The sequence below is a fragment of the Silurus meridionalis genome, chromosome 15 (assembly GCF_014805685.1).
Source record: "Silurus meridionalis isolate SWU-2019-XX chromosome 15, ASM1480568v1, whole genome shotgun sequence".
Classification (NCBI taxonomy): Eukaryota; Metazoa; Chordata; class Actinopteri; order Siluriformes; family Siluridae; genus Silurus; species Silurus meridionalis.
Genome location: NC_060898.1, coordinates 20892385 through 20904975, shown reverse-complemented (window position 1 = coordinate 20904975; position 12591 = coordinate 20892385). Strand labels below are relative to the sequence as shown.

Sequence of the window (12591 nt, the reverse complement as noted above, 5' to 3'; positions counted from 1 at the left end):
TGGATTATCCCCTCTCAACCACCTGCCTCATAACAGCCTTGAGACTCTACTCTCTCAGTCTTGCTTTATGTTTCTACGTCTGGCTCTCAACTTCAACAAAACCATTCATCCTTTTCACAAATCCATCTTTCTGACGCCCTCTCTTGTTTCTTCATCTCCTGGCTCGGTGGGTTGACATCAGTTGTTTGTCATGTCATGCTTTTTGACTTATTAGATAAACAATTTGTCTTTGTGGTAGTACTGCTCCTGTTCAGCAGAGGGCAATAGTGTCCGATTTGAAAATCAAGGAATTTCCTGTCTTAGAAAAGAGAGGCTTTTGTTTAAGAGAAGTCACAAATATGTCCTTTTTTATGTTTATTCCTGCAATTGTATTTATTATATGTTCAACAAGTTCATAGCAAAGTCGCCTGATTAGCCCTTACATCAAAATGCCAACAGATTGGGCTAATACTGTTGGGTAGAATGATAATTCACTATATATAAAATATGAGAAAATGATTCACAAGCAGCTTTGCACTGTTTAATATACAGTATGTGAGAAATTGAATACCAAATATCAAATCTCAATGACTGATTGATTGATTATCTGATGCATTATGGTGTACAATATATAGATTTCTAACCAAATTAGCTACTAGAATCATCTTTGTTACATGGCAGCCATGTGTACTTTTAATTGTATCATAACCATAACCAAAAAAAAATAGCTAAGTACATAACTAGCTGAACTTAAGAACTTGGGCATCTATTGGTGTTTAGCTGCTGGACTGTTGCCTTGAGGGTTACACATAGCTGCAGATCTTCACAGTAGCACACCTTACTAATGATTGCTGTTGAGAAATCTGTTGAAATCTGTGTAAAGTACTATACTGTGAAACAGAAAGAAGTACCTGGAATTTTTTGGTCGACAACGTGGAAGGAAAGTACGAAAATATTTGTTTAAACTTTGCCATTTTCACACTCTAGGTATATGAGGTATCGCATTTTACTAAAAGAATCAAAAGCTAGAAAAAGGTCTTTTTAATTAAAAATAAAAATACTTTTGCTGTGCCTTTAAATCTAGAGTCTTGTTCTTTTGTGTGGCGCTCTAGGGCAAGGTTATAAAAATCAAACCCTGCCTGGGCCATTTTTAAGACCCATAAAAAAAGCTAATCTTTGCATCCTTAGATTGGTCAATTTTCTGTTATTATTCTTTGCAAATCCTCTCAAGCTGGGTCAGGTTTGGATGAGGATTGTTGGTGAAAAGCCATTTTCAGGTTTCTCTAAAGCTTTTAGTTATGAGGCCTTCTATAGAGAGGTGTGTGCCTTTCCAAATTATGTCCATTCAATAAACCTTTCCACAGGTAGGCTCCAATCAAGGTGTAGAAACATCTTAACAACGATCATGAGAAATGGGAGACATGTGAGATAAATTCCAAGTGTTTCTGCAAAGAGTCAGTGATATTTCAACTCTTTTAATTAAAAAAATTAACAAACATTCAAGAATTCTGTTCTCACTTTAACATTATGGCATACTGAGTGTAAATTAATGAAAAAAAAAATGAAATGAAACGATTATAGTATCAACAATAAAGTGAAATGGGGTCTGAATACTTTCTGAATGTACTTCATTATATAAATATGGAGAAAGAAAGATTTATGAAAAACTCACAAAAACTCATTAAATAACATCCTTCCTTCCTTTTTGTAGTCACGCCACTCTCTTGTCTTCATGCTTCATACATTTTTTTTCCTAGTCTCTGGCACTGACTAATACATTTTAGGATTTGAAGTTAATTAAAGAATCACACATATTCCTGAATATGTCTGAATATCTGGTGTGAAATCTGTTGCTGGTCTGGTGTGAGTTTTGAGTGGTAGATACTATTATCTGTTTCAATATTCGTATTTTTTCACACAGGTGCAAGGATATGAAACTATACCTGTGTGGGAACTGTGCTCTATTAGAAACCTGTAAAGATCCTGTTTGTAAAACCGAACAACACAGAGTTTAACCATTTTAAAAAGTAAGAAATCCTTGGGGAAGCCCTTTTAGGAGTACCCCATTAGTTCTCTAGCCTGCCATGTCATTGTGTAACAGGGTTGTGCTGTGGAGCTTCAGAATTTAATTAAACCTTACAAAAAGATGTAAAATTGACAAATCTTCCAAATACCAAGGCTGGAAAAATCTCCACCAAGGTCACTGATTAAGCTATATTACTGATTTCCTTAAATTCATCTCGTGGCTCTGGAAAGCATTCATGAGAGCCGGTTGCGATATTAGATGGAATAATTTAATAGGCAGTATAATGTGATGCTATTGCTATCACACACACACACACACACACACACACACACACACACACACACACACACTGACAGACACACAAAAACAAGACAGATTAAAGTTAACTACAGAAGGCAGCTGGATGTGTGCTTTCTGCCATATATGTATATTTAATTACAACCAGGCAACATACATATATGAAATGCAACAACAAAAAACAACCAAAAATGGTCAAAAACACCACATTCAGGGTATATTTCTCAGTCTGAAGAGAAAATCCGACAAGGATTTTGACCTGAAAAAATCTTTAACACTCTGTTGTTACTCATATCATCACTCTGATTTTTTTTTGTAAAAAAAAAAAACATACCACACAAATTCAGTCAGAAATGTTGTGTTCAAATTGGCAGGCACTAGTTTATATAACCCTTATCATCATATCCGATCACAGAAATACAACCACGCCTAAAGGTTGTTTTTGAACAAGCTAGATCTTTATAGTGTTCGCCTTCAGAGATATGAATATATATATATATATATATATATATATATATATATATATATATATATATATATATATATAAATGTAATATATAAATATATAATAATATAAAAATGCTGTGGATGCTGTGCTTCCAAATCAAATTCTGAATTTTGAAATTCTCTTCTCCTTAAAATATAATGTAAAAAACTATGCAAGGAGACTAAATGAAAATAAAATCCAGATAATCTAAAATGACTTTACTTGCACAGACCCAAAGGCCCTCAGTAGTTCCGTCCAGTCAAAGTACAGTAAATATATTGTCCCTGTTAATTAAGGAAATTAATTTGAGACACATTAATTACAGTATAACCCCAACCCTTACCTTAATTCTAACCCCAACTGTATATTTTCTGCATTATTCTCTAAAAAAAATGAAGAATAGTTTGTGTCATAAAGGTGGTCATAATTTGAAAGTGCTTAAATATGCATGTTTTTTCCTTCTGCACAAGGCAGCATTCAGACACGTTCACACAATCTAACAGGCAAAATGAAAGCAAACATGACAGAAATAATACAATGTGTTTTTTTTTTTTTTTTTTTGTGGGGCTCAATAATGTAGAATCAACAAAAACACACAATTCAGCTCAGTTTTACAAATGTCACTGCCAGCAAGCAGTTCCCAACTGATTTAATTCCTTCCTTAAGAACTCTCCTCAAATCTGAAATGGTGAAAATGCTCATTATTCTGTAGTTTTATGCCTGTTGCTAAAGCATACTATATGGTAAAAGTTTGTGGACACCTGACAATAAGATTGGAATGCTGTTATAATAACCTCCACTCTTCTGGGAAGATATTCCCACAAAGATGTTAGTAAAATTATGTACCAATGTAGGTGATGTGAGAAGGCCTGGGGTGCAGTCAGCATGAAAAGTTCATCCCGAATAGAGGGATAGTGTTCAATATTGCTGAGGTCAGAGCTTTATAGCAGGCCATTTAAGAAAAGCATATCTTCATGGAGCTGGCTTGGTGCACAGGATGTGGGAACTCAGAGCCCATCTCTGAGTGGACACATTCACCAGGTGGTTTTGGATTCTGTTCTTTTGTAGCTCAAAGTGCTATTTACATGACTATATGATAAACTATTAACTATTTCCACAAATACATAAATTATAACTACTAAATAAAGAAGCTTTTTAGACATGGATGAGAAGAAGAAAACTTCTACTATATTGCATTCAGTAAATCAGCACATTTCAAAGAGTTCTGAGCCTTCATCCCGAAGGTGTTCAATAGGGTTGAGGTTAGAGCTCAATAGCAGGCCACTCAGGATCTTCCTCTCAAACCCATGTAAAGCATATCTTCATAAAGCTGGCTTTGTGCGCAGGGGCATTGTCATGCTGGAACAGGTGTTAGTCTACCAGTTCAAGTCATCCAAAGTCATTATATACAATTGTGTGCCTCCTTTGTAACTTTGTTGAAGAACCATATATTGCTGGAAAGGTCCCAATACTTTTGTAAATCAAATGTTTGAATTTTGTAAATCGCATGCAGGAAAAAAATAGTCCTAGTACTATTAAATAAAAAGGTGTTTAAAGTGTAATTATTATGTAATATTACATATTGTTGTTCAATCTGAAGAGATCTTTTCCAAACAACTGCATCAGGAGCCTTTGTGCCACAGCCACAGCCACGGCCATGGCGCCAGCATCATTGATTACCATATTTGCTCTCAAAAAAAAATGCACAGTAAAGCAAATGCTTGCGTTACCATCCAACCTCGGTGTACTAACTAAAACACAAAATGGCATGGCAAACTGGTTTAATGCTTCACACATGGCCCAATGCACATGATCATCAGGAAACAGGTGTTAGGCTCAGGACACAGAAACTGAGGTGAGAAGAATCCGGCTGCCTCTGGTTGGTTGGCCGGTCCTAACTTGCGGAGGCTGGTTCAGCTCCATGGTGCATAAATAGAAATGCATTCATGTGTTGTAAAGGTATTACACTCTACTTTCTATGCTCAGGGCTTATCTATCTCATAGTTTGACCTCTTCAGAGATATTTGAAGCTTTTTACATGACACCTATAACAGTGTTCAAGGTTTCTATATGATGAATGCAATAATCTGAATTCTCAGCTATGGTTTTCAGAAGTATGTGAAGTGAAAGCCACAATGTCTGACAGAGAGAATCGCGTGTGCTTAATAACATGTCCATGACTGGCGTTGACAGAATCACTTGCTTGCAATGTCTGCAAGGTTTCTCAGGTCACCAGTTGCATGATCAGTATGTTTTCCCACTGAGTGACTTTTATACCCAGCCAAGCTGTGTTTTACAACAGGTCTGGTGTTTACACAGTGATATGCAGCTCATGTGAGCTCAGGAACTTGCCATACCTCTCTCTTGGGCTTCAGCAGAACACCAGCCTACTCCGCCAGCATGGACGCATCTGTCTCCTTCTACCACAGACAAAACTTTGCTCCATTTTCCAAAGATAAGGTATGCGTTTTCTTATTGCTATAACTACATATTTATTGATATTCTGAGGGTTGATATGACTGAGATTGTTCCATGCTGGCATGACACTGAAGGATAAGGGGTTAATCGATTTGAGCTGGGTCTCTGCATCTCATAATCATTTTGAAACAGTAACATTGATGTTCCTGTTAGATCTTATCACAGCACTGTTGAATTCTCAAATGTGTTTGTTGTAGTTCTGATTAAAGTTTCTATAGTTACAGCTTAAACATCTTGACTTGTATGGCAAATGCTCTACATACCCTAATCTGAGGCTGATAATAAATGGATTTGGTATGGTCCAGCTTTCTGTAATAATGGAAGGAGTCTCTGGTGTTACCTCCGATTGCATGTAAGCACCCTACTAGTGAATATCCAAGAAGATCCAGGAGTTTCTAAACATACTCAAACCATCCCACACCATGCCCTGATCGATGCCATGTAACTGAGATCACATGATTTCCCCTCAATATAATGACTAAACCATAACTGAAACTCTTGAATAATTGTATGAATGAACAGGGGTGTTCCTGTTAAAGTGGCTGGTAAATGTGTTTCATGCCAATGCACATACATTTGCCTACAAATCTTAGATATTCAACCTTCTTGTTTAATGAAGCTCATTAACAAGTCACTGATGTTCCTTTAGGGTTAAAAAGAGGTTGTTTTTCGCATTGAGCAAAATTTCAGTGCATGATTTCTTAATAAATTCATGATATTTATTTCTGAGAATTCCTCCCCACAGAAAGCCATGCCTTTCCAAGAATTTACCAGAGGGTTGTCTCATTTTGGCCTGCGAGCTTCTCTACGCAGACGTCTGGGGAGACACAACACGCTGACCCCGAGCAGGCCTCTCATCCTGACTAAGGTAAAAAAGCCGTCATGTAAACCTTCATCTCTTCTGTTGGTTGTTTTCAGCTTGATAAGCATGTTGTAGTAATTCTCATAACATTCCAAAACATCGTAACATTAGGATGAAATCACAATGCCTTTTTTTGACCATATTGTACTGCAATGCAGCCTTTTTTTATTAGTGCTGTTCGTATGTCTTGAAAAAATTACACCAGAATCTGGAAATCGTTTGATGCTTTGTAATAGTTAAGTGCTTACTATGTTTAATGTAAGACACTTTTTCTTCACGTTTTCTTTATAACAATGATTAGCGCTCGTTTTTTCACAGCGTTTTTTTTTGTCTCTGAAGTACACACACTTCCTCCTGTGGCATGTTGCTATAGCAAGACTTCCTGGTCTACTAGGAAGTTTCATTTTCAACTTTTCATTTGTCATAGGCAGCAGACATATATCAGAGACAGCTCATGTTTTTGTAAAGTACCTAAAGCTCTTCTCGTACAAAGACTATGTCTCTAAAACTAGGTGATTCCGGCACAGCTGATGGACTTCAGGTAGGATTTTAGAGGTCTCATTTGTTTCTGCGTGTTCATCGCTTTCAGATCGGAGAATATTATTGTAACCAGTCAGTGCGAAAATCAGCCCAGAAGAACAATTATTTGCATGAAAGGAACTAGATTAGTTAGAAATGAGGAACGGTACTGATCGGGAGCGCAGTTTAATCACTGGATAATATATTTCCATATATTTTACATATTTTCCAAGAAGAAGTAGCTTTACCGGGATGGAATTTTCAACAATTTGGCTGACTTTTTCTTCCCTCAGCTTTTTACCTTTTGTCTGGAACATCAATGTGCAACTATAGGGATATTGAAAGCTGATAAACGTTTATTTCAAATTATATACAGGTCACATGAAAGTTATTTTTACATTTATGGAATTTGGCAGAAACCCTCATCCAGAGCAACTTACAGTTCTCTCAGTTATACAGCTAAGCAAATAAGAGTTTAGGGCCTTGCCTTCAGGGCCCAGCAATGGCAGCTTGGTGGGGCAGGGGGTTGAACCCATGACCTTCTGATCAGAAGCTCTACATCTTATCCACTGAGCTACCGCTTATAGCTACCCCTATACTTATTTTATTTTTTTTGTTGCATTTTGAAACAATGGACACTTTTCACTTTGCTTTAAAAAAATAAAGCCTATATTTCAAAACTGCAGGTTACAGTTATGATACAAAAAACAAAAACAAAAAAATAACCAGAACCTGAGATACAAAACTCAAACATCTTAATTTAGGAAACACATATTTTAAGTAAATCAGGCCAAAGGTGGAGAATTTGGGATTCCCAGGGAAATGTTTATGCTTTCAGAATTCGAACAAAATAATTTGATGTTCTACTCTAAACTGCAAGTTTTCTATAACAATTTTCAACAATTGATACCCAGGAAAACAATTTCAGGTCCATTCTAGCTAACCATGCCGCATCCATAACTAGTAAAGTGTGGTAATGATGTAAAATTATGTAATTTCCCACATTTACAGGATCGACGTGCAAAGTGGAAATTGAAGTGTTTGTTGTGTGAGCAAGGAGCATCCAAACGACATTTATACAACAACTTGGGTTGTAAAAATTTTTATTTAAAATTGCAGTACAACAGCAATAAGACTAGAGTGAGTCATGTTAGCAACACGCTAGCTAGCTAATGTTAATGATAACCTTTTCGAAACAGTTACAAGTTTTTCAACGTTATATATTCAGCTAAACACTAGGTATATAAATTCACAGATCTAGAGCCAATACTGCTATAACATAAAAAAAGCCATGGCAATTTGGTTCAAATTCATGAACAGGGAGGAAAGAAGTAGTTGAGACGATTTTAAGCTGACGAGTTGGAATTTAAAGACTTATTGTTTGTAGCCTGGAATTACAAGTTCCAACTTCTTTTAAAATTAAGCTTTAAGTGACAGTGAAGTAAGTCTGCTGGACATATAATTAGGAGCTGAAGTTTCTTGTTACATTGGAATCGATTTTGAAACACTTACCTCATGATTCATATTTATTTTTTTTAAATCCATTAACTCTAAACCATGTAATGAGACGTGAGTGTGGTCCGAGTGAACTATGATTTGCTGAATGCTTGATGAGTTTTTGTGTTTATATTTTCTCTATTAAAATCCACAATGCTTCATCTTTAGATTAATTTCCATAAAGTTTTTGGAGATTTAAATTTATAAATATGTAATCCATAATATCTTAAAGCTAAGACCAAGACAAAATGAGAAAATCTTTTGTTATGTATTTCATATGTATAGCATAATTTATATATATATATATATATATATATATATATATATATATATATATATATATATATATATATATATATATATATATATATATATACACATATAAAATATGCTATACATATAAAATACATAACAAAAGATTTTCTCATTGTGTATCTAAAAGCCAAGACTAAGACAACTAAGAACACAATGAGAAAATCTTTATTATGAATTTCATATGTATAACAAATTTTACACACACACACACACACACACACACACACACACACACACACACGCATATATATATATATATATATATATATATATATATATATATATATATATATATATATATATATATATATATATATATGTAGGGTTTATATACAGTATATATATATATATATATATATATATATATATATATATATATATATATATATATATATATATATATATATTTATATATATATATACTGTATATAAACCCTACATTCAGGCTTCATTAATCCAGTTTTTTTCTAAATCAGACATTGCTTCTGGTATAAAACCTTTTCAAATCCTGGTTCTATTCAAATCTCTATCTAGTCCCCATTTCTTGCTTCTTATGCTCACTTTCTGTTTTTTTATTGTCTTAAAATTTTTTAACAAAATGTAGTGTTTTAGTAAAACATCTATACTTGTTTCCGAGACAGCAGTGTGTGATGCTCATATGAGATAGATGTCTACAATTTGTACACTGACATAAAGCCATGACTCATCTAATTTTGTCTCATTTTATCCACTGTAATTTTCTCCACCTACAGACACTGGCTGTCTCCGATGGAGGTGAGTTATGAATTAATAATGCATTTGCCAATGAGAACAAACAGCATGAATAAATCTGTATTGTACTTCAACATTATTATTATAATCATCAGCAAATCATTTACCCTTATACTGTTCAAAAGAGAATGTGGCATATGTTCCGCTGGCATGAACTGAGTTTAAGTAAAAAGTGTGTATGTATGTATATATATATATATATATACACTTATTCATTCACTGAGACTACTACATAAATACATGTGGGGGTTTGTTACTGCATAGAAAGCCTGCACTGTGTGTGTGTGTGTGTGTGTGTGTGTGTGTGTGTGTGTGTGTGTGTGTGTGTGTGTGTGTGTGTGTGCGCATGTGTGTGTTTTTTTTACATGTGACATCCGCACCGCACGCTGAAAGTCGCAGCATGCGCCTTTGAGTCTGTCATTGACCTGTTTACATCCTGTTTGGGGTGCAGATGTTACCACAAAGACTTCCTCCGCTAGTTCATTATGAATGTGGGGAAGATCATGGCAGAAAAACTTGAAGTCTGATAAAGCTAAAAGAAACCATGTGACAGAAATGGATTCGCTTAATATGATTCATTTGACTTGCTGTACAAGACTGAAGCACTTTCACAATTCATTTATGAGGTTATCACACAAACCATGATCTTGTTTCTGGATGTGGAAAGGGTTATGCCATTGTGATTGGTGCTGACATACCAACCTTTGCTTAATAGGGTTACCAAAGCAGGATGGGGTTAAAGCTTCACTGTCAGCATTAATAATTACTTTCTTAAATGAAATCATGAACAAAACCTCTGTAAGTGGGTCATGCTATTTTCACAGTCATGAGTTTTGTGTACCACATAATGTAGTCTGATACTACAATCATAAAAAATATATATATTTTTTCTCATTCATCTGCACTCACTCCCCCATAATGACAAAGTGAAAACCAAGATATGTCTGTCATTTTTTTAAAATAAAAAAATGATGTAATGTGATGCACATAAGTATTCAGACCCTTTACTCAGTATTTACTTGTGGCACCTTCAGCAATAATTACAGCTGTCTGTGGACATCCATTTTCAGTTCCCACCATAGATATTCAACTCGATTCAAGTCAGGTTTCTGGCTAATTTTGGGCAGGTGATAAGTGATGCCTGATTTCCTCCAGACATAATTTTCAATCGATTTAAACAGTTCAATTGTGGTTTCATCAGACCAAAGGATCTTGTTCCACACAGTCTGAGAGTCCTTCAGATGCCTGTTGGCAAACTCCAATTGGACTTTCTGATTTTAAACTATGGTCTTTCTCCCCGAATGCATCAGAAACATTTTTTAGCCTTCCCCAGATCTGTGCCTTGCAACAATTCCGTCTCAGAGCTTTGCAGGCTGTTTCTTTGATTTCATGGCCTTTTCCAAAGTTGTAGAAAAATCTCAGCAATGATGAAGAGAATTGGGAGCCTCTTAAGCAAATTTTCAAGTGTTGTTGCAAATACTTATTTACATGTGTGCCAGGACTGGCTGGCAGAAAGGACCCAAAAGCAGAATGGCACCGGGAAAAACAACACTAGTCCAGAAGGAATGCACAGGCAAAGAAAATAGTCTGAATACTTATGAACACTTGGTTGTGGCACTCATAGGGTAAATGCGACCATCTGTAACTCCGGGTGGACTTGTGGAGGACTGCATGGGCTATCTTCCATCTTTGCTGACAGCGCCTGAACTGGGCCAAGGCGGATGGAATGGTCGCTCGGGCTCCTGGGTGGTAAACAGCTGGAGTTGGTAGCCGAACACAACCTGAAAGGGCGAGAGGCCTGTGGCAGCGGTGGGAAGAGTATTATGAGCGTATTCAGCCCAGATAATTTTTTCAGACCGGGTGGAGGAGTCGTGGGCACAGAAGATACAGAGGCTTGTCTCAAGTTCCTGATTGAACTTTTCTGTCTGGCCACTGGACTGAGGATGGAAACCTGATGAGAGGCTGGCAGAAATACCCAGCAGACAGCAGAACTCTTTCGTAAAATGGGCAGAAAATTGGGGTCCTCGATTGGACACATTCTGTTCGGCCGGGCTGTGATGGCGGGAAAAGAAGGTGCAAGAGATGCAAGCGGCTCCTGGGCATCTCTCTTGGACAGAACGGCACTAATTCCCAGATCAAAAGCGTCCATCTCTACCACGAATTGAAGCTGAAGTGAAGAAACTCTCAAGCTTGGTAAAGGCCCGCTCAGCCTCTGGGTTCCAGTTGAAGGCCTGGTGCATGGAGGTAAGTTGGTGAAGGAGGACAGTGACAAAGCTATAGCCCCTGATAAACCATTGATAGAAATTGGCAAGTCCGAAGAACCTCTGCAATTGCTTCTAGGTGGCGGGTTGGGGCCAGTCTTTTACCGACTGAATCCTGGCTGGGTCCATCTGGATGTTACCGGCCGAAAGGACAAACCAAAGAAATTTTTCCACCTTGCCGTACAATCCATTCTGGAGGAGCTGCCTGAGTACTGAACACATTTGCTGGATGTGTTCTTTGATGGAGTGCGAGAACACAAGGATGTCATCCAGGTAGACAAACACATAATGATTCAGCATGTCCCGAAGCACATCAACAACACTGTTTTCCACTCATCCCCCTCCCATATATGGAGAAGGTGGTAGGCGATTCTGAGGTCCAGTTTGTAAAAGATTGTGGAGCATTGGAGAGAATCAAATGCGGAGAACATCAGGGGCAATGGGTAACGGTTCTTGACTGTTATGGCATTTAACCCCCAAAAGTGCATGCAGTGACGGAGGCTCTTGTCCTTTTTTCTCCACAAAAAATAACCCAGCTACCACCAGAGTGAAGAATGGGCAGATGATTCCAGCAGCAAGGGAGTTCTAAATGTATTGAGTCATGGCTGCCTGCTCAGGTGCCGAGAGATGATAGAGCCAGGGAGGTGTAGTTCCAGGCAGAAGATCGATAGCGCAATCACCTAGAGAGATCACCAAGAAAGTGAGCCACTCCTGGTGTTGGTCCGGCGAGTGGCCCTGTCTAGGGGGTGTCCATCCAGAGCACGGACCTGGAGGATTTCAGGTTATGGTTTGGTCTTCAGCCTTAGCTGGCGGGCAGAGTCCACTAACCGCCGTAACGGATTGAGATCTTGAATAAGGCCACCTACCTCAACGACAAGCCCGCCTTCCCCTAACATGGCGCAGATCCGGAAGCAGATGGAGCGACCCCGGAATTTTCCGTGCGACTGGCAGACAATCTGATATTTCAGGGTTTTTTTATTAAGAAAAATCAATCACTGGGAAATTATTTATATATTTCATCTTTTTAGCGATACATGACAGATCTTACTTTAAGATTTAGAGCCTTAAACCCAATAAAATCTGTCTAGGTCAGCAAGTC

The 12591-nt window shown here is 37.3% G+C and overlaps 1 protein-coding gene across 4 annotated transcripts in view; it reads left to right on the top strand.

Annotated features, from left to right (window-relative positions):
• Positions 1–10: 10 nt before the first annotated feature.
• Positions 11–12591, top strand: part of rgs14b (regulator of G protein signaling 14b) — a 29710-nt gene continuing 17129 nt past the window's right edge. Inside the window, exons 1-4 of one of the 4 annotated variants that reach the window (XM_046867811.1) lie at positions 11–166; positions 5092–5249; positions 6013–6135; positions 9213–9234. In XM_046867811.1, coding sequence (XP_046723767.1) covers positions 5190–5249; positions 6013–6135; positions 9213–9234 — 205 coding nt within the window. In that variant the 5' untranslated portion in view covers positions 11–166; positions 5092–5189. Of the gene's footprint in view, positions 167–5091; positions 5250–6012; positions 6136–6538; positions 6671–9212; positions 9235–12591 lie in introns of those variants that run through there. The other 3 variants (XM_046867808.1, XM_046867809.1, XM_046867810.1) reach the window with 3 other exon arrangements.